We start from the raw sequence: 21,904 nt of genomic DNA on the forward strand, positions 1-21,904 counted from the left end.
TATGTTGCCCTTGATCCTGTCCATCAAGAGTTCAATGAGATGCCAATGTCATAATATTAAATAGCACAGCGAATGTCTAGGACTATTAGCTTGAAATTATCGAATGCCAGAGCATAACACGTGTATCTTCGTTGTAAACAGGCCATATATCTGTGTACTTACATACCTACAGCTATGGAGAGTTGATTCTGGCGCTAAAATACCTCGGTTTTGGCGCGACCCTTTTCCTCTACGAAGATTGATTTGATCTCGCCCAACCAATGTCCACTCTGGACAAAACAAAATGGACTATATAGAATGCTGGGGTTTCAAAGGATAAGAGATAGCTTGCAGACACCTCGCTTGATTAAGACTATGCGTCTAAGGACTTACGAGGTAGCATAGATAGGCGCGATTATCTTCGTCCAAAGCTTCTTGGAGAAAGGGTGAAGTAACGTTAGCTGTGCATCACAGACAATAAGGTCTACTCATATTCAGGCCGAAGAGTACAGCGTCTGTACTAAGGATACTAATTGCATAACTCAGCATATTCTACTTGCAGTATAAAGGTAGCTTATTACATTCTATGGTTAGGATAAGCCTTTGTTTTACAAGCTTGTGTTGATACATCTTTGTATCCACCAAGGTCCTACTGCTATAAATCGTTTCGTCAAAACTCCATAAGAGGCAGAGCGATGCCTAGATCTCATATGTTAGGGCAATGGTAGTTGCGTCGCTTCGCTCTCATCAAGCCTTGTTGATCGGGCCTCAAATATCTTGTCAACTCGCATACACGCTCCGGCCAATGTCATGATAGCTGCCCCTACGATGGTGAGCACAAAAGTCCGCTGTATCGCTTCTGTGATGGCACTGATGGCCTCCAACTTCAAACTTGCATCAAGTTGTTTGAACAGTGTGCTCTGAGCACCAGCAACAGCGCCTTGGATGTCGGCGGACGAAAAGCCTTTGCCGGCAAGTACATGTTCAAAGTTAGCTGTGGCGCGGCTCTGGAAAACTTGGCCGGCAATGACTAGGACGATTGTAGAACTTCCTAGCCGACAGATATCTTGGAAGCTAACGACATTGCCAATGGCCGAGGGCTTGACCTTGAGCGTGGATACTGAGAAGCCCATCGAGAATGTCAAGCCGCTGCCAAAACCAAGCAATACGAGAATGCCGTAGATGACACCCTGCGACGTGCTAGTCTTGATATACCCCATAAGCAGACCGCTACCCAAACTTGACAGCAGGCCGCTGCAGACCTACATTGGCACATAGTACTGAATGCGTGGAAGGAAAGGACCGACAGCCAGGCTGGTGGAGACATTGAGGTAATGAACGGTAGAAGGCGAACAGCAGCGAGGAGGGCGCCATCTCCATGCACAAACTGGAAGTATAGGGGGATAAAGTAGATGACAAAAAAGCAAACTGCCACATTTGAGGCGGTGGTGATGCCGAGGAGAACCTGTGTACGTGACGCCAATAAATGCACAGGGAAGCTTCGAGACCGTGGGGTAGTGAAGACACACAGCCATTGTTGAAGAATGTAACTTGTAAGCAATATCCCAAAGACAACCCATAAGGCAATAGTTCGGCCGTCATGCCAGGGCCACCGACCTCCGGCCATTGTTGCAACCATGGCAAAACTGGTCCACATGGCGGCGCTGAGAATGAAGCCCACAACTTCCAAGTCAGTTATACGCTGTAGAAGAGATTGGCCTTGAACCGGGCGTAGGAAAGGAAGGAAAAGTAGGTAAACAGGCGCCGTAACAGCAGCAATAACAAGGTTAATGTAAAACGCTCATCGCCAGGTAGCAGAAGACACGGAAAACGCTCCGCCTAAATAGGACCCAAGACAGTGCCGCCTCCCCAGCAAAGTCCTATGGATGCAATATATAGGCCGCGCTCAGATGGCACCGTCATGGTGCGTGCTGAAGTAGTTGAGACAACCGAGGAAGAGACCCGCACCGCCGGCCCCAGCAATGACTCTTCCGACGATGATGGCGTTCATATTAGGGGCCGCACCGCACACAGCAGATCCAACCTCGAAAAGGACAAGGGAAGAGATGTAAAGCCATTTCATGTTAAAGCGTGTGGACAACACCACGATAGGGAGCACAACTGCGACGGATCCGAGAGGGAAGCCGGCGCCAATCCATGCAAGCTGGTCGACGTGACCGAAAGCCTCTACGATGGAGCCCTGAACGTCAGCGGCAATGGTTGTATCAAGACCGTAGATGAGAGCGCTGATGAGGAGAGACAAACAGACGAGAAACCATCTGAAGCTGCGGATCGCGCGAGCCGGCTTATTCCCATCACCGCTTGTCTGGGGCTCCTCCTCCTTGACAGTCCAATTGACAGATCTGCCTGCCATGTCAACCGGAGTAGTGAAAATTCCATCTGGTGCTGTTGCTTCTGAATTTGTAGCCACATCTTTCATGGTGGTAGATGAAGACTTGGCCAGCCGGTGTACGAGTTCGTCGCCTTCTCCGGGTCTTGTGGTGTTGTCATATTGCCTTTGTGTTGTCTTGTCTTAATGTTTATCGAATGGTATGCCGGTATTTATAATAGAGTATTCAAAGCGTTTAATGTCAAAGCATGTCTTTGAAGTTTTGTCAGATGTAATAGGTGAGTGCCATAAGAAGGAACAAGGAGTAGGGAACCAGCTTCCCTCAAGTTCCGATGCGCCTATACGAATCTCACTTTAGATTTCAGGGGGGGTCCAACAGTTTTTTTGGTCAGAAAAACTATTTTGCTTTTGCTCTTGTTTATTCGTCTCGACAGGGTTGAGGGGATCAGACGAATAGCAATGTGATTTTCTAGCAAGTATTCTCGGATTGAATATTTTGATCTAGGTAGTTAACCCCTGTTCCTCAGTCCAATACCGCAAATTCTGTTCCAACTACATAGGCAGACCTGCAAAAAGTGATGGAACTTGAGTCTGAAATCGCACAGACTTAGGCTGTGGCTCCACCGCCACTGCCGACCCCAGACAAGCCATCTCCACAAAACACGGTCATGAGAAGTCGGTCGCAACGCTAACCAACTTTGGATGTCCTTGTCATTGATGTCTGCGATTCATCCCATGTGATGAGGATCCAATCCTGCAAGTGTGCTTCCCAAGGGGGCGAAATAGAAAGGGTGATGAATTCGAATTTGTAATCAAAACATGTCCCTTCCACAATACTTGAGCAGGCCTGGTTATCTTACTATGCACATAGCTTGTCGCCGATTGGTAACGATAGGATACTAGGTACTACGTGTGTACTCAACTTCTGACTGGTAGGTCCCTTGGTATGACAGTTCGTGGCAATACAGATAGACTTATTCCATATGACAAATCCAGGTAGGATCGCGGATTGCTTAGACGGTAAGACATGATTATCAAGCATACTCATTTCCGTGAACATCTCTCGGTTGAACAAGCTCTACGCGTATCGGTACTTTATATAGACACCATGATTCTGTTGACTTCATCTATCTCATTAGTTCAGGATAAACCAGTTTCTCTACTTTCATAGAATCAACATGCCAACATCTGCAAAACCAGATTCCCAACGATGGCTCCATGCACCTCCATCGGTTAATACTGTCCGTGTTCGCATCATAGACTCAACCGGAAACCTGGCTATCCCAGCCACTGTTTTTCTGGAGCCAGCGGGAAAGGGACATGAATTGCTGAATGGAACAACGTCGTGCTTCCTCATCGAAAACGAGCGCTTGGGGAAGAGGGCTGTATTTGACTTGGGTCTTCGCAAAGATTGGTGGAATCTAGCACCTAAGCTCCGGGAAAGCTTAGGTCAAATGGCGGTGTCTATAAAAGTCGACACAGACGTCGCCGAGGTCCTTCAAAACGCTGGTGTGTCGCTGGACCAAATCAATGATATTATCTGGAGTCATGCACACCTTGATCATACCGGGGATACATCGCGGTTTCCTTCCGGCACAACTCTCAACTATGGAAAGGGAATCGCTGCCTTGAAGCCAGGATATCCAGATCAGCTAGACTCTCAACTCCTCACATCCGATTTCGCCGGACGCCCCAATAGGGAGATTGACTTTGGCAAATCCACCTTGAAAATCGGCGGGTTCCCGGCTGTCGACTTTTACGGTGACGGCTCGTTTTATCTTCTCGATACCCCAGGACACGCAGCCGGACATCTCTGCGGCTTGGCCAGGGTTACTGCAAGTCATGAGGGGCAGGGTAGAGACACCTTTGTCCTCTTTGGTGGGGATGTCTGCCATTTCTCCGGCATGTTGAGGCCTAGCCAAACTCGCCCCTTGTCGAAGGCAAACTTCCCAGGTGCTTCCCTCCGAGTTGCAGATATCGTTGATCTCAATGCGCTACTAAGACGCCATTCGCATTTCCCGCCATCTTCGGGTACCTCCACGGCTGACTCCTCGAACCCTGTCCTGGACACGCCATGGTGTTCCGTTTCAACCGCCGAATACAGCGCGTACGAAGACCCTGCTACGGCTCAGGCAACACTCAATCAATTTCGAGAAGCCTTTGACGAAGCAGATAATGTCTTTGTAGCATTGGCGCACGACAACAACCTACTGCTCAAGGACGGAGGGAAATCTGTGCTGCCTACACTGAACGATTCGCCACAACAAGATATAAACGGCTGGTATGAGAAAGGTTGGAAGGATAAACTGCACTGGTCCTGGCTTGGCGAGTTGGGCAAAGAGGACAAGTATGGGAATATTAAGCCAATGGAGCCGCATGTTGTTGGGTACTGGAAGAATGGGAAGAAGTACGATAGCGCAGCGGAGATCCTGCACCAAGTTGAGCAGCAGGAAACGTCAGCAGCATAGAAATAGAGGCCTATGGTCTCAATTTGTCTTTGGCACTTGATGAAATGGCAATAACTTTTAGTCCCTGTTCTTTTCCTCTCATAACTTCTCTACTCTCAGCTGTTCATGAATTAGGTGGCCGCAATATGTACGATAGACACAGCTGCCGAAAGTTTGAATTGCGCTCTACAAGTCGTTGCTGCAAGTATCTATATTGTCATTTTTTTTCTCGTCTACGGGTTAGTGTAGCGCCACGATAAGTTTATTGAAGGCACCATCGCACTACACCTCCCAATCTATGAATAGCGTGGAAATAGAGAATATGGCCCCATTATCCATGTAATGATATTGGCGTGTAAAACCCGACATTGTTGTACTTAATTAAAAGCTGTTCACTAAATTGGTATTGGCAGTGCTTCCCATTGTAAATTTTACAATCCCAGCGTCCACAAGTACTGAGATTTGAAATCTCTCAGCTTCATGATCCTAGACATTGGAAAACCATCATGTATGCAACCCATGACGGAAATGCGAGCTCACCGTGCTGGTTCTACTATGGCGTTAACATGAAGTTGTATGCTCCACTCAAATGCAATACCCGCATTAACGAAGCGCAACCATAATACGTTCTTGTAGCATTGATTTATTAGCAATGTTCATACATGTATCAAGCTGTCAGACACATCCAACTTTTCATTGTCAGACACATTCAGTTTTGCTGTCAGACACATTCAGTTTTTTTTCCGACTTGACGAGAACCTCATTAGTCATTCCATCAAGCATGGGTTCCAAGAAGTCTGCCTGGAAGACTGAATCCGCTGGCCTTGGCCAACTTGAGACGCAACTGTAGTTCAAGGGTGTATCAAGGTCCTTCTCAAGGCTACATAAACTGCAGGGTACTGCAGGGTATTGCAGGGTATTGCAGGGTACTGCAGGGTACAACGTAAAAAAATACGGTTACTTCCCGATGATCTCGTTTCTCGTCGTTGTTTCTCCAATCAACACGGATGGATGTTGACTAACATATTGTTGGCGTCCAAACAGTGCGATCGGACGACTTCTGTAAATGAGAACCGTCTTATTTCGCCACGTAATACTCCAAGAGGCTAACATATGACATCTAGTCAGTTTAAGATGTATCAAGGCCAATCGTACAAGTTGTGGCTATGGGGCTGACAAGCTTTATGCGTTTCTGATTTACAAGACAATCGGCGGAATGAGCCTACCCTCGTTTACATCAATTGCTCGAAAGTGTATAATGCCTAATCGTGTCCCTTTCCTTCGCGAAAATGCCCTCAATATGGATACGTTGCCTCATACTTCACCGGCAGAGGACAGGGAACTGGCACTCAGAGCATTCTTCTATGACCTTTGCATTATCCCAGCCAACCGAAATGTCTCTCAAGGATACCTTTCCGATCTTGGTATCCAGCAAACATTTTCTTGCACTTAACCAGCGTTTGGAACCCCGCGAGGAACCAACAGCAATAGCCTGTCTTGGTCCGCTTTTTATGCACGAACTGAAGGCAGTAATTTCAGGCCAAGCTGGAAAATAGGCGTGTTTATATGCCCCCTCGTTTCCCGTGTAGTTGATTGCGAATCTTAGTTTGGCAAATCCTCCACGGTTCCAATTCTTTGAACATGTCATCATCACGGACACAGCCAATTTTTGAGCCCATTTCGCGGGATCTCACCGACCCTGTGTATCCAGACAATCCCTCAAAATCATTCATTGAAAGAAACAGGCCTATTCGGGGTGACCTGGAAGCTATTAAACCGGAAGAATTTGACCCTCGCGTCCCATACGGATGGGGATTCTTCATTTACCGTGCCGTTTCCGGCGACGGGACCGATGCTCGTTTTGCTGAGGGCCTGAATCGCCTTGAGAAATGGCTCAGATGGGAGGCTAGGAACTCGCGTTACAACAACGACGACGAGGCAGCCAGATGGAAGGAACACCCAGATTATATGCCAGCGCCTGGTGAACCTGATGTTATTAATGAAGTCGCAGCGCGAATGTGGAATGAGGTGGTAGAAGAATACCCAGACGCCCAGGAGATAATTACCGATCCATCGGTCTATTACCCTGAGGACCGCTCGCGTATGTCGGTCCAGTACGTAGGACCGCTGGCTCGTTGTCGGTCCTCCTCTAATTGGTCGTACGTTCCGAGGTTATCCCGGGGTACGTACTGCGTTACGTTCCTTAAGAGGTCGGGTCGTAACATAACTATGAGACTACGTAGGCATTCTATTAGGCGACATGGCCGGAGTACTTACACGTCTAAACATGCGTCTCTGTTGACCACAACTATCGGCTTCTCAAGGGTGGTGTAAGGCGGCATGGCTAGTAATGCTAACGCGAGCAGCTTGAGCTCTTCGCTCCCATATATTGGGATTGGGTAGACAGCCATTTGGGTCTTCTATTTCCACCATCTAGACGATTGCTCCTTGGTGTAATATGGCACATAATTCCCGGACTGATAACTTCATGCCAGCGGGGTGTTAATAATTTGACATCATTACTGTCCCAAATGCGGGATCTGTACCTGCACACAATACTAGCTGCAGTGGCCGATATAATGGCAGCAGCATTTACCTGGCTGGAATGCGAAAAACTCATGGTAGAATCACCCGACTACATTATTCTAGATGGCTGAAGATATATGAAGGCACTCTGAAGTTATTGATGTGGTCAGCCATAACGCCTTAAATTTGTTTTGCAACCACCAGCATTCAGCTCGACAAAAAAGTTTTTTCAGCTTGCACCGATTGACTTCAACCACATCACCTGAAAGACAACGAATCCCAATGCATACTGTCCTTACGTCGGTGACGCGAGGTGGCTGGCGACTACATGAAATCACTTCAACTCGTGTTTTGGGCTTCAACTTTGTACGGGACAAGACATTATTATTGTAGTGCATGCCCCCGCTTTCTTGGAACTGTGGCGCTCAGCTCCCATAAAGCTCTTGCCTTGAAGTTCTGTTGTAATGCGAGATAAGCATTTTCGTCCAGACAGTGTGGCAGCTGTTGGTTGGGGCATATTTATTGAGTGGTCGTATAACAGTTTTCAAGCAGCAATCCGATCTGTCCTTTGTTCATCCAATATCTCGACCTGATATTTCCTGTCATAATTTAAACCTCTTCTCCTGACGTTACAACTTCACAATGCCCATCCGAGATTACGGCGTGTGGAAGGCAAAGCCGGTCAGCTACACATATGAGACTGCCCGTAAAGACCCCCACAGCCCGCATATACATCTGAAATTTAGCGACGGCAACGTCAATGAAGCAGTAGCAGCAATTAACATCAAGTCCGGGGATCATGAAGACTCCCGTCTGGTGTACTGGGTAGTTCCAGCCTTGAGCCACCCCATTGTTCGCAAACTTCAAGCATTGGGAGACGGGTTCCACTCCCTTCAAGGTGGTAGCGAGGAGCAGCTCGACAATCTAAGACTGGATTATATCCGGGGAAATTTGTTCCAGAAGCAGACTGGCAGGCTCCTTCCCCACGATATACCAGGGGAGAACAACGATATCCTTGATGTCTTGAAGCCTATTCTCACTGAAGCCATTTCACATGGTGCTACTATCTACCTTTACGGCTCTCACTTTGATAATGGAGAGGGTATTCACAATGTACACATGAATCAAGGGAGCCCAGGGCACTTTAAGAAGGATAATGGTGTCTACCAGGATGGAGGCTTTTTTCTGCAGTTCAGGGATCATTGGAAGGGCATCTTCCTTGGCTTTGCCTCTCAAGCAGTGCACACCGATGATGATACTGGCAACCCTGTCCAACAAAACAACTACCAAACCTGGGCTGATTTCCTGGATCCCGAGGTTCCAGCTGAGAGACGCGCAATTAACGATATGACTGACACGCCCGTCCTCATCACTCGAGCGTTAGTGAATCCTCTTGGCCCGGATAACAAACAAGCCACCGTCTTCCTGACCAATCGCACGGCACAACCAGTCGATCTCACTGGATGGAAGATCAGAAACCAAGACGGCCAGTTCGAAGAGCTGCCATCCAGCGGTGCTACGCTAGCTGCCAAGCAGGTGGCCAAGGAATTCAGTGTCCCAAAGTGCCCACTCTCAGATCAAGGTGGGCTTATTACGCTTCTTAATGCACAAGGCTACAAGGTTCACGGGGTGAGCTACGCAAAGGTGCAGCCGAGACGGGAAGGGAATGCGATTTCCTTTGAACAAATCAACGGTTTGAATTCCGCTTCATATGTGTAATAACATTTGGACTTGGCACCCCTCATTGCCAAAACCACAGCAATGACTCTCGGGGGAAAAAAAAAGCAGAACCTGGAAGCCAACAAAGGAAAAAAAAAAAAAAAAAAAAAATTGAGGGGAGTTGCTCTGTTATTCTGTTAATTAACTTAATATTCCTGAATCCAGATTGTATACTACTACTTCTAATTCTAAGTCTTATTTCTGAATATCTCGTGCGTCTTCCCATTAGCAAGCAAGCCACTGTAATCAAGTCTCCAGATCTGTCGGCTTGGGGCTTCCCCAGTCCGGTGTCTAAGCGAGGAGCTGGCAATGCGGGGCCGTGCCTTTGAGTGACGGCAGAGCGCCGACTGCCAAGACGGCCGAACCAGTTGCAATTGAGGCTATAGCGCCGGGGAACGTTTGGCATAGATACATGTAGCCCGGCAGCGTATATTGATAGCCAGCTCGTCGATTGTGACGAAACTTTGGATTCCAACTACAGCACGATGTAAGTTTGCAACCATCTGACCGTTGAACTGTTCGCTCTGGGCTTGCTGGCTCTGGGGATCGCCAACCCTAGCTGGCTTAACCATCCGCTGCCAGCGCGGGAGGAAGCACTAAGGACTATGTGGGGGGGCTGAAGTTTGCATCACTGGATTCCAACTTCAGTGATTCAATTCACGACAAGCTTGACGGTGAACTTGTATTTTCTTCAGGCAAAATCTCTAAAGGGCGCATTTCGTGACCATTAAAATAGACATATATATCTACCCACGGCCCATACATGTATATCTTCTGCGCCTGCCGTTGCCATCTTTGAAGCCTCTCCTGCCGCCGCATTCCCTCTACCGCGCCTCAGCAACCACTCTGCTTGCGGCCGTGACCTACAGCTTCCAGCTCAGCCTCCCGGAATACCTCTCCAATCGCGCTGTTATATTTTTCGCGTTGGGCGCAACCTGGACCACCTTCTTGAACGCCTTCGAGATCCTTATTGTGTCAAATGTCAGCCTGAAGGCCCCGGCCTTCAGTTAACCAATCCTGGAAAGCCCACTTTGTAGGCATTTCGGGCAGCCACATTGCCATTCAACTAGCGGAGCATCAGAACTAAGTGGCAGCATCAAGGTCTCAGCCTCGACAGAACATAGCTCCATGCCCAGGCGCATGCGTTTCTTCTTAAAGAGACTGGGCATTCCTCGCATCAGCTGTCTCGTCATAGACCTATGCGCCGCCGGTCCTCCGCCAGACCCAAATATGACGAGAGAGAAGTAAACTATCTCGTATCCGCTTGCTGGCACGGGAGCAACCACAGAAGACGTCGCTTTCCGAGTGATAACTACCATCATCTTTCTCATCAACGCAGCCCTCGGCGTCATCGGAGCCTACAGCCTTCCAGCTGTTAAAGCCGTCCTTTGTAGTCACCAGTCACAGAGCTAACCTCACATCTGGCAGGGTTGGCCGAGTCAGGCGTATTCCGTGACAAGATTATAGGGGTATGTTTTAGCACCTTTTAGTCGTATTCCCTACCGCTAATCTAATGTATCCAGCAATTACTATCATTAAGGTCTGCGCAAGGCGTTTCGTGGGCCGGCTGGTTGGATTCTTGATTTGGTTATCCCCCGTGGTAGTCTGATCTCGCGCTACTCGCGGCTTTCTCTTGCATTCTGTTTCTCTGCAGTCCTTCATCACTAAGCTGAAAGATTTGAAACTGGACAATTGATTTTCTTCAGCAGTCAGGCACTGGTATTATGTTAGAAGATGCAGTCTACAAGCTGTATAGTTTTAGACCAATACAGCTCCCTCGACCCATCGAGCGCGCCTTGGGGTACCTTTGGGTGCTAGCACGGTTAGTGTTCCTCATGTCGTACTGGTCTTATTCGGCAATGTGCGCAATACACGACCCTGTGAGGGACCAAGCAACCTTTGAGATTTTCAAGAAGATCTTATCCAAGTAAGATTATTACAGGTATGACTAGCTAGGCCTTGGCCCATAGGGCTCTTTCCTAGGAGCAAGAGGAATAAAGGCTTGCAAAGACAATCCTTACAAAGTTATAGACCGGAGAGTTAGTCATAATCGTGATATTACGGGCAAAAGATTAGGCCCATGATTGCAGTTGTAGCAATTGCTATAACCGAACCAGCTATTTATAAGGTAGCTATTCATTACGAGAGACCAGGTCGTAACAGCTAGATCAAATATATACTCATTCGTAACGCAGCCAAAATTTGCAGCCAAAAGTTCTTATCGTTAAGATCCAGCAAATTAACATATACCATATAGCTAAATCTATAAATTATCATCAACAGCTATTTAGTAGCGGAAATGTGTTGCTGTTACGTTCAGTTATACCGTAGCGCCAGCAGGGCAAAAGATTAGGCCAATAATCACAATTTATGCAACTATTGTAACAGAACCAGCTATTTATAAGGGTTCTAGCTGTTACGGCGGGCCAGATCGTAACAGTTGCATATATGATATATTTGCTACGCCGAAATATTACATGGCTTAAAAGGCTCTCTGATTCAATCTAAGGCAAGCACTAGCAATGCTCAGCTCTAGCTAAACAGGGTTAATATGAATAGCGCCTACTGTATAAAGCGCCTATGCAAATAAACTTCGCCGACACAATACATGCCAAAGTATTAAAACTCAGATACCTCCATTCCTACCAGAACATCGTTTACTTGCTAGTATGAAACCTTATCTTAAGTCACAGTACTCATATATACCATGCTCTATAGAAAAATGTTGAGAGAGGCTTCTGTGGCAGCGGCTGATTGGTAAGATATCTGGCCTTTGAGAACTTCAATTTGGAAAGCTTCTCGTAGTTTGAGTTCTCTATGCTTGAATAACTCTAGTATAAATGAGTATCGGTTCAGCTATTGCGCAATAATGACACGTCAAAGGTCCTGAGTAGATCAGAAATACATCTATATAAGGTACGTCCTGTACCTACTAAGTATTACACATTCTATCTCTCATTACACCAAGCACATTCTACCCAAATTCCCCGGGAGTCCCTTCATCATCTAAGTCTTGAAGCACCCACACTCTGAACGTTACATTCTACAATCGCCTTACTGCTCACTTATCACCATGGCTGCCGCGGTAATTGGTGTACTCATTCTTGTCCAAGAGACAGCAGATACTGTTACCAGCATTGTGAAAGCCATTGATGCAGTGGCAAATTTATTGGGACGATTTAGCAAGCAGACAGATCGCACCCCTCAGCTGATGCAGTGCATCGAATTGGCAAAGACGCAAATCATAGAAGAGATTCACAAGGCAGAACTTGAAATCCGCCTTGATACACTCTATACGAGTGCTGATGATTGGTTCAAAACTCTACAAAAAATTGTCGACCTTGGCGAGCAAGAAAAGAAGGGCACGATCCAACCCCAAGATCTCAAAGACACTCTTCGCGCCATTTGGATCGATATGATGTCTACGAGCAAACGCTTGACCGATGTCAAATATTATTTTGAGGGTTCGCGACCCAAGCCGGCGACACCAGAAATGCTGAGTATCTATATCCTTTGCTACTCGCTACTGCACTCTTTTACTCTTGCGGGAGATGCTGTATATGTTAAGATGAATGACAATATCACTCCCAATTTTGTAACTGGTATAGAGGAGCTGGAACGCTCGGTGGATGGAACCGACAATTTCGTCGCTGGCTATAAAACCTTCAGAGGAAGTCAACTAGTCGTCAAGGAATTGATAGAACACGAAGGGGCGCCTTTGCACACCGGAGATTTCAAAGTCTATTTCGATGGTGGTGGAGACAGCGCAATTGAAAATCTGACCGGCACCGTATATACTCTTCGTGGATGGAATAACATCACGGCAAAGATAATTGAGAGGCGGTGGGCTGAGTCGAAATTTGGGGTGGATGTGCCTCTTATCCTTGAAAAGTGGAACGAACTGCACGGGGAAGCAACAGGTTCTGCACGCCGCTTGTATAAAAGACACAAGCCCAATTAATGTTTTGCAGCAGTAAAGGTGCTCATAACCCTAATATCGACGAAAAACCTGAGCTGTATTAACCCGCCGTCCAGGAGACGCAAATGAGGTCTGGATAGATCAGAGGGTTTCGTACGGCAGTAGCCAGTGATAGCTATTGTATCTCCAAAGGGCTAAAGCGTGCAATAATTGACTCATAGTAGCCTACAGATTGATCATGTTTCCATTGCTTATTTCGAAATATATTTTCTCTATATAGCATGTTTATAGTTATTCAACTCTAGGGGTTACTTAGCAACTCTCTTAATTACTACTTTATAGAACTTTTATAGAGTATTTTTCTTTTTAATTTTGATACATACTACCATAGGTAGTGAAAAATTCGGTGTCCCGTCAAGTTATTTATCAAGGTTCAAGGTCTGTCCATTCTAGAGTCTTGAGGTTCCAAATTTGAAGTCACATGGCTCCGTTTTCTGAAGCAGCTGAATTACCAGGTCAGATACGTACCTGTTATAGTATCACATGAATATATCATTCTTAACGGTATCAATTTGACTACCTATCGTTTTTTAATAGAGTTTTAGAGAATCCGATGTTATTCATCAAAAGAAAAAGGAACCTTGCTAATCACACTCCCTCTGAGATACCTTTGTCACATCCGCCTCCCCTTCACGCTATATGTCACCTCCTGAAGCGTCATTTCTGTCCGTACAAATGTTACACACAGTTTCTTCCCTTATTATGTGAATAAGAGCCTTTTTTATTGATCTTTGAAGAGTCCACCTAAAACATCACATACTTTACTGTAGCATAACATAATGGTTGATCTCGGCGATAGCTAGCATTGAGCAATCAGTAATTTTATTGATCTTGATTACGCTCGCAACCTCACCAAACACTTGGGATTCCGCTAGATTAGGAGAGGTTTAAAACCGAAACATTATAAGGCTCAAATTCTAAAACAAAAGAATTAAGCCTACTCGACCAGCAAATAAATTATGAACTTGCTCAATATCAAATGCCATCCGATGATCCCCACAAGGAGATGGGGGAGAGACATTTGGCCATATTCAAGATAGTCATAGGCTAATTAGCGGAAGGCGTTAAAATTCTTCAAAATGCTAGGCATGATAGGGAAAGAATTGTCGGTAAGGACTACCCCTTAGTGTTTATGAGCTGCTGGATATTGGGAATGCGCACCGAAAAGACGGGCAGAAGAAGCTGGCGCTCGATATTTGCAAACAGGCACCCGAAGGCTGCTGCTAGACCTTTGGAGAGTTTTATTATTAGACATACCAAGCCAAAGTCGGGGTTGTACGTGTGTTGTTTGACTAGAAGAAGTTCTGTGAGGTATGAGGCCTATATACTAATGTAGTACAAGGGTTGAAGAATAATTCCGTACTTAATAGTCATGCAACTTTCTTGTTAATAGAAGGTTCAAGAAATGCCTTGCATGAGCTGAGACATTAGTGGGAATGTTGGCGGCTATCCAGAACGGTCGCTGCAGGGCCGAAGGGAGTATTGGAGGGAAGTGAAAGAGGGGAAGGACAGGAAGAAAAAGACAAAATACTATCTACTATCGTAAATATCATGAATTGATAACACCAAGAGATTTTTTTATTTTTATTTTGACCCTGTAATGCCTTCATTATAATACGCAAAAAGAGAAAAAGACGAAAAAAACGAAGGGCAATGCGGATTACAACAGAGAACTGGGCCAGAGGGAATGGCGCAACGGTTACCAATAGAAATAGATATATACTTCGTATAAGTGCCATGTAAAACAAACTCTCGGTAGCATGATATTAGAAAAACGCAATACCGGTAACATCGCCAGAATGGCCTGTCAACACACACTCTTGGTTACCGGTCGCCACATCGCACAGCCTCAATGTATAATCAGTTAAACCAATCGCAATCCTCCTGCTGTCGGATAAGAAGGCTACACTTTTGACATTCTTAGGTTGGCGTAGAATCACAGGCTCTTCCTTAGCGCTTTCCATATCCCACAGACGCACAGTACAATCATCGGCCCCTGTTGCAATCTTACTTCCGTCTGGCGAAAATGCAATACTCATAACAGCGCCAGAATAGCCCAAAAGAATAGACTCCGACTAATTAGTTGCAGCATTCCAGACTTCTACGGTACCATCAGCAGCTCCCGATACCATCTGGCGCCCGTCCAAGGAGAAGACGACGCTGGCGATAAAATCGGAGCGACCGGAAAGGACTTCCTATATACCGGTCTCTATATCCCACACCCATATTCCACTATTCCTAGTTCCAGATATAATTCTCTTACCATCGAGAAAGAAGGCAACACTAGTGACAGCGTATTAACTAGTTTAGGTCCGGTTGCCGTAGTAGCCATAGGCAGCCGTGGCTGTAGAGTGCGAGAGCGAACGTTCCTGCTTGCCCGTTGCTAGATGCCACACCAGGACCGTACTATTATCGGACCCAGAAGCAAGCTTAACCCCATCGTAGGAGAAGACAACACTTCTGATGGTATTAGTATGGCCTGTGAGTACACGTATTTGCCGGCCCGTTGTAGTGTCCCATAGCCGCACTATCCGATCAGCTGAACCTGAAGCAATTATCCTACGATCAGGTGAGACCGCGACGCTGGTAACGGTGTCGGAATAGCCGATAAAGATATCTTCCTCTTTGCCAGTGGTAGCGTCCCACACCCGTATGGTGTGATCACTAGATGCCGATACGATCTTGCTCTGGCTTGTCAATCCACCTGTCCTGTCCTCAGAATTATATACTTATAAAAAAAAAACTTAGTTAACGACTGCTTTTTAGGCCAGAGATAGACTTACAGCCTTTAAGGAGCTTCAGGATTATGCTAAACTCCTGTTCGTTTGCCCCTCTAATAAACGACATAAGTTTCGCTTTTGCTAGGTCATCCTTGCCTATGCGGCCGGAAGCTGTCGCGGTCGTCTCGTAAGGCATCATCTTTGGAGAACTCCTAGTTATTGCGTGAGCGGGCTTCAAAGAGACGGATGAAGTATAGCTTTGACTGGGTCACAAAATTAAGAAGGAGAATGCGCCCTTAGATCGTTTGATAACGAAGCTAAAGTCATGTGTAGAGAGCTGCATTAAGCACGCATGCACAACTTATCAGTACCACTACGATGGCCTCATCGATAGGCCTGAATACCCGAGCGTGCTTTTGTGAAGAAAGCCCCTCAACCACTCACAGTCCCAAATAGATCTAACATACGGAGTAAATGGTCGGCAGTAATAGGCCTAGTGGGCGTAGTCGCAGGCTGTGCCGAGGTGCGGCCTAAAACACCCGAATTGAACACTTGGCTGACCAAGATTGGACCATCAACGCTAGCGAATAACGACAGGCGGGGAGTCGATGCCCCTCACAATTTCCTCTCTTTATATGCAGCTGCGAGAATCGCGAATGAGATTTGTGCCATAGCAGCATACCGAAAATCTACTGCCCAAGAACGCTGGTATTTATAAGTTGCAAGCTCTGATCAGAGCAAAGGGGGACGTGCTGTAAATAAAAATGGTGGCCAACCCAGTCTCTGTTTTGATATTATTATTGTTATTGTGATGATTACTATTATTATTGTTAAAGTAGTCGACGGTTAGGGCTCAGGAACAAGCGACGAACCAACGCAATTACGGTAGTGAGCTCTTACATCTCCCCGATGGGCGAAACCCATCTACCATCACATTTTGTTGACCCTGAAACAGGGTTCGCGAGTCTAGTTGACCTGCTTCAGACTATCTTCCGCACGGTAAAAGACGCAGAAACCAACGCAGTTGCCGGAGAGTCTCTTAGGGGTTCAGGACTCGTCTATGCTGCTCGAGCAACGGCCGCAGCGGCGGATTCTGCTAATGCATCTGCAGACGCGGCAGATGCAGCAAGTCGGGTAGCAGAATCTCTTACCAATAACAACGGGGTAGCGAGTAGAGCCATAGGGGCAGCATTTCAAGCAGCTGCCGCAGGATATCGTGCTGATACAGCTGCGCATCGTGCGGTGGCAGTAGCGCAGGGCTGACCTGCTGAGATAGAGGATCAGTATTATGGTGAAGTAAGTGAAGATCCATAACACCCCTACCAAGTTCATCGGCAAGCTGACTTAAATCGGCAACCAAGTTGGCCTCGGACTTTTGCAGAGAGAGTGAGCTTACCTTCAAAATTTACCAGTTTCTCTTTCGCAGAGACACCTGGATCCCTCTAGCTCAGTATATCTATTTCTGTCGACTTTGGGGCAGAAAGCGATATTGATAACGGCGTCTTCTCTGTGGGACAAGCTTCTGGATGACTTCACCAGGAACCCGGATCTGAATGCCGACGAGGCCGTGAGTACGGTGTTGCAAATCATCCAGTCTCGCAATCGAACGCTGCAAGCCTTATTGAGGCAGTACTTTTTGGACTCCTCAGCTTTCAAGGACACGCAAGCTCTAGGTCGTGTATCCCAGAGCAATCATGCTACCGAATTATGACTTATTAATGACGTAGATCTTCGAGCAAGAAACTTGAATATGCGGGTGAGTAGCTCATCTTCCTTCGGTATATTAACCAACTCGACTCATGCATTGATTGTTTAGCTGCATATATTTACACCACAGCCTGAATCCTATGTAGGAGATGGTGTACAAGAAGAAGAAGAAGTTTTAGGCAGGATTGATGACAATACTAACGATGATTGTCTAACTTTCCCCGGGAAACTCAACAACAGTTCAATCAAGCCGCTGATCGATCCCGGAGGCGGCTGCAATCTCATTAAAGCAGAGTGGCTTAAGACACACGGCATTGAGGTTGATCCAGGCTTGCCAAAGTTCAAATCGCTTCTCATGGCCGACGGCTCAACCTCCAAGAAGTGCCCCTGCATTGAAATAAGATGGAACTTCGATGGCAGAAAGAAAGTCTGGACTGATGTCGATTTTGTTGTCGTCGAAGGCTATAAATGCGACGCACTGATTGGGTTGCCTTTCCTCAAGCAAACCGAAACTATTCACAATTGTGCAGGCCGACTAGCTTTTCCCGAGTGCAAGGGAGTGCATGCTAATTGGATTCGTTTCCTCTTTACAATTTTCATGTTAAAGCTACTTACCCTTCAAGAATACTAAACGTCTAGCAAAGCAGCTGTGATTTGCTTTCTATTGTTTTGTGACATGAGCTAGAAAAAACCATTATTTCTTTTGTGAATGAAGTGCATATAGGTGGGAACGATATTTTGTCAATTGGAGAAGCGAACGGGTCGTGGTAAGAATATAAATATGCCCGCAGCTATTTCAAAAAGGTGGAATGTGCTACAATGAATATCGCCGCTGTGATTCTTATGTTGGTGGCCCTGTTTTTGCAATTCATGCTTGGAAAACTCTCAAGCAGGCATTCCAGTGACTGACACTATTCTTATATTAGTATATTAAAATATCTCCTGAGCAGCTTCTTTTCCTCGGATAAGTCGAATAGGGAGTAGAAAACGACAGAAGGTGGTGGCTATGAAATGAGGCTCAAGGGCCAGTCGTGGTGCTTCGTTGAGGATTCTCATGATAATCTGTTGTATTAAGATGTGCAACCCCCTGGCCCCTTGTACTCGAACTAAGGATACCAAAGCAGATGGAGGTTGATGGACGCTGCCGACAATGACACTTCCTCAGCTCCTTCAGGACTTTCGAGTAGAATCTTCAGCTGGAAGATTACTCTTCTAATTACTTCAATTAATAATTATGAATAGTAAGAGAATATATTTATGATAAGTTAGTTTCCTAACATTGCTTAACAACATCCTAAACGCAAAGATCGACTAATAAACAAGAATTACGCTAAGCCATCCATTAAACAATTTCCTTTCCATTCACTGCCCTCAACAACTGCGAGTTCTCCCCATTTTTATAAGCCCCCGCTACAAGAGGATAATGCGCCCCGAATAAGTGTCCCCTCCCACCGTGGCTGTAGAAAACCGAAACCCTATCATAGCCAGAATTCTGGTCGTCCCGATGTGTCACAACCCCCAGCATAGCTACAAAGTCCACCTCATGCGCAAAGTGCTCGGTAGCTTTCGCATATTCACTTAGGTTCGCATATTCTCTTAAGCACTCATCCGTCTCCCTTATGACACGCCAATCAAGGCTCGGGTTCCCAAAAGTGAACACTCTCAGCCTTTCCTTCATGTCCCTCATTTTTTGAGAGCTCTTTGCGTGGTCCCTCACTAACTTTTGCAGCACTAGCCGTAGGAGGAGACACCCTTGAGAATGGGCGATCATGACGACCTTGTCTGGGGCGTTGCTATTAGTCGGCCATAGCGCCTCCTTGAGCTCCCGTTCGAGGCTTTCCTGCGCGTCCTTGCTGCTCCGCGTGAGTGCAATGAGTTCGTTTGACCTTTCCGTGACCGCGCTGTGTTCTCCACAACACTCGATCATGTCCCAGAGGATGCCGTCACTACGGTTATAAACACCCTTGACTTCTCTCTTGAAAGTGTCACGGATCTTATCACACGAGCGCTGGAACCAGACATACTCGTTCGCGATACCGTTGATGAATAGCCACTTCTCATTCGGAGGGGATTCCACCTCCCCTCCAAGCCTGGACATGTAAGTTGAGGACGGGGGGTTGCCGTTACTATCGAAGTCACTGGATAAGCTGGCGTTCATTCTGAGGTCACCAAGTCCGTTTGGCAACACTCGTTCTCTGCCCATCCTGAGGATGGCAGTGAGCGTTCTTGTGACCCGCTGCACCTGGTAGATGACGGCGTCACGGTTCTGCTCCAACCGAAGATCAAACTCGTTGTATGGATTATCTATACCCGGTTGCTCGTCTGCCATGTACTCAATCGTACCATCGGCTGCTAGATATCCAGGGATAACATTCCCCGACCTGACTAGGTCGTATAGGAACCACAGCAAATCGTATAGGTGGTTTAAGATGAAGGCTAGATTCTCGTCATTCGTGCCATTGGTGAAGATGCCCCTCCAGATAAGTAATACCCCACTGAGGCTCTGTGTCATGACTTCAAGGGAGCGGTGTATCACCTGGAGGATCGCATCAACAACCGCTGCGTCGCCTGCAGCGGCGAATACATTCGTCGCGTACTTTAGAAGTAAATTGGCGGCTTGGAACTTAAGCGTATTTATGTCATCTCGGATTTTGAGGACAGTAGTCCCGGCGTCGTGTTTCATCTTGTTCACAGTCGTCTGACTATCATTGACGAATTTGGAGGAGGTGCTGGACGTGTCGGAAACTGATTTTGCCAGAGTACTGACCGTATCTCCCCTGATCTTCATTGCAGTGCTCGTGAAGCCGGACCCAACCTGGGCCAAGGCGCCGACTAAATCACTAACAATCTTCACCCCAGTGGATGAGATGTCCATCCCGACCTTGAAGACAGTGTTGACATTGTCCTGAATAATTTTCGCCGCAGTAGTGCCCGTGTCGGTTGCCACCTTATAGACCGTTCCGGCAATATTAGACGAAACGGTTAGTGGAACTCGGGCTATATCCTCAATTAAGTCAAACATTATGTTTCGGTGAGCGGGACGGGATGAACACCCATAGGGCAATTCTCCTCCCTGGCCAAGTTTATGAACACATCCACGATTTAAATGGTCCAGATGCTGAGGTGTCTCCTTGAGCTCTGGGGTTTCTCTCCAGGCATGATCATCGTCCTGAAAGCTCGTATAATCGTTCATCCATGTCACATTCTCAGTTGCGATCATGGCCTTCACAATGTCGTGATCGGCAATTTTGGCGTCTTGGAAATCAGCAACCCAAGGATATATTTGAGTCACTTTGCACTCGTCTTTCTTAAGTAATTCTTTTAATGCTTCCGACCTCATTGAGGCTGCAAGAATCCTGGCATCTGTCGTTTCTGGGAAGAAACTCATTATGAAGTCCTTCGAGCTCGTCGTAAACGTTGCGACTTGTGTTATTGCCTTTATGAAGTTCATCAAGATCATCGTTGCGACCTGTGTTATTGTCTTTATGAAGTCCATCAAGGTCATCGTGAACATTATTGCGACTTGTGTTGTTGTCTTTCGTCGATTTGTGTCAACGAATTGAAGAGCAATGTAAACTTTCCGCGTCAGTCGTAAGGCGCTTAGAAAATTATATTGCTTTCCTGTAGAGCTGAGTTGAAATCCTCGCGTCACACTGTCTTCATAAGAGAGAAGTTAAAGAATCAAAATCGTCATCCTGACGTTCAAAGCCCAGTGTGTCTTATAATGAATGAAGAGCGTTTGTGCAAGAGGCACAACTATCAGCTACGTGGTTACCACTACGTAGTTGCGGGCGGCCCACTAGGTCAAGTAAGCTTTCAGGTTTGTGAAATAACGAATAATTGTGGCTTTATCATAGTGCTCGTATATTCAGCCGTACAGTTAGTTGCCATAATATGCAAGAGCTGCTGCCAGCGTGTCAATGGCTTCTCGGTCTTCCTCACCTGGAGATGTTCTTGGGGGTGTGGGCTTGTGAGAGCAGCTGAAAATATGTTGATTTGGTGTGCCACAGACCTCGTAAGCGCAAGAGGCTCAGTATCAACGATCCAATGATTAGTCGTCACGTTGTTGTGGCTTACAGCTGGCATTCCTTTTGAACGATGTGGCCCGATGTACGGGAGATTTCCATCTTCTGGACGGAAGATACGACTCAGACTCGAACGTCTTCGCTGCATATGTATTTGATTCAACAGGCAGCATGAATGGAATTTCCCATTCTCAGGCAATCACATGTCATCACATGTCGGCCGCATCCACTAAGCGAGAGTAGCCAGAACGTGGCGTCTAAATTTTGATCTAAAAGGCTGTCCATCAAGATACAACAGATGAATGTAAGGAGTGTATGGGCTGAAGCCATGATCCCCTTGAGGCCTTCATGTATAACAAAGCGTCTAGACGTCGTCTGCTCGCACAAACATCGTTTCATCCTATCTCTAGGCTCTCCTCATTCCCAGTTCCCTCTCACCCTAGCTCTCTAGC

General features: G+C 46.6%; 9 protein-coding genes across 9 annotated transcripts; 5 read left to right on the forward strand and 4 right to left on the reverse strand.

Moving 5' to 3' along the window:
• Positions 1-692: 692 nt before the first annotated feature.
• TGAM01_v204212 (hypothetical protein) lies at positions 693-1,606 on the reverse strand (the record flags this gene model as incomplete). Its single annotated transcript, XM_018801834.1, has 2 exons — positions 693-1,233; positions 1,287-1,606. The coding sequence occupies 2 exons, from the start codon at positions 1,604-1,606 to the stop codon at positions 693-695; spliced, it is 861 nt and encodes a 286-aa protein (XP_018665149.1).
• A 279-nt stretch (positions 1,607-1,885) lies between these two features.
• TGAM01_v204213 (hypothetical protein) lies at positions 1,886-2,419 on the reverse strand (the record flags this gene model as incomplete). The annotated part of the gene is made up of 1 exon (XM_018801835.1): positions 1,886-2,419. One exon carries the CDS (start codon positions 2,417-2,419, stop codon positions 1,886-1,888), a length of 534 nt encoding a protein of 177 aa, XP_018665150.1.
• Positions 2,420-3,507: 1,088 nt separating this feature from the next.
• Positions 3,508-4,797, forward strand: TGAM01_v204214 (metallo-beta-lactamase superfamily protein; the record flags this gene model as incomplete). Its single annotated transcript, XM_018801836.1, has 1 exon — positions 3,508-4,797. The coding sequence occupies one exon, from the start codon at positions 3,508-3,510 to the stop codon at positions 4,795-4,797; it is 1,290 nt and encodes a 429-aa protein (XP_018665151.1).
• Positions 4,798-6,417: 1,620 nt separating this feature from the next.
• Positions 6,418-7,433, forward strand: TGAM01_v204215 (hypothetical protein; the record flags this gene model as incomplete). The annotated part of the gene is made up of 2 exons (XM_018801837.1): positions 6,418-6,877; positions 7,339-7,433. 2 exons carry the CDS (start codon positions 6,418-6,420, stop codon positions 7,431-7,433), a joined length of 555 nt encoding a protein of 184 aa, XP_018665152.1.
• A 511-nt stretch (positions 7,434-7,944) lies between these two features.
• On the forward strand, positions 7,945-9,021 carry TGAM01_v204216 (hypothetical protein; the record flags this gene model as incomplete). The annotated part of the gene is made up of 1 exon (XM_018801838.1): positions 7,945-9,021. The coding sequence occupies one exon, from the start codon at positions 7,945-7,947 to the stop codon at positions 9,019-9,021; it is 1,077 nt and encodes a 358-aa protein (XP_018665153.1).
• A 3,073-nt stretch (positions 9,022-12,094) lies between these two features.
• Positions 12,095-12,982, forward strand: TGAM01_v204217 (hypothetical protein; the record flags this gene model as incomplete). Its single annotated transcript, XM_018801839.1, has 1 exon — positions 12,095-12,982. The coding sequence occupies one exon, from the start codon at positions 12,095-12,097 to the stop codon at positions 12,980-12,982; it is 888 nt and encodes a 295-aa protein (XP_018665154.1).
• Positions 12,983-15,306: 2,324 nt separating this feature from the next.
• On the reverse strand, positions 15,307-15,919 carry TGAM01_v204218 (hypothetical protein; the record flags this gene model as incomplete). The annotated part of the gene is made up of 2 exons (XM_018801840.1): positions 15,307-15,728; positions 15,784-15,919. 2 exons carry the CDS (start codon positions 15,917-15,919, stop codon positions 15,307-15,309), a joined length of 558 nt encoding a protein of 185 aa, XP_018665155.1.
• Positions 15,920-16,629: 710 nt separating this feature from the next.
• TGAM01_v204219 (hypothetical protein) lies at positions 16,630-18,058 on the forward strand (the record flags this gene model as incomplete). Its single annotated transcript, XM_024549373.1, has 4 exons — positions 16,630-16,968; positions 17,260-17,287; positions 17,448-17,476; positions 17,537-18,058. 4 exons carry the CDS (start codon positions 16,630-16,632, stop codon positions 18,056-18,058), a joined length of 918 nt encoding a protein of 305 aa, XP_024405837.1.
• Positions 18,059-18,769: 711 nt separating this feature from the next.
• On the reverse strand, positions 18,770-20,815 carry TGAM01_v204220 (hypothetical protein; the record flags this gene model as incomplete). Its single annotated transcript, XM_018801842.1, has 1 exon — positions 18,770-20,815. One exon carries the CDS (start codon positions 20,813-20,815, stop codon positions 18,770-18,772), a length of 2,046 nt encoding a protein of 681 aa, XP_018665157.1.
• Between the last annotated feature and the right edge of the window lie 1,089 nt (positions 20,816-21,904).

The sequence above is a fragment of the Trichoderma gamsii genome, assembly GCF_001481775.2.
Source record: "Trichoderma gamsii strain T6085 chromosome Unknown Scaffold_12.2, whole genome shotgun sequence".
In the NCBI taxonomy this organism is placed as follows: domain Eukaryota; kingdom Fungi; phylum Ascomycota; class Sordariomycetes; order Hypocreales; family Hypocreaceae; genus Trichoderma; species Trichoderma gamsii.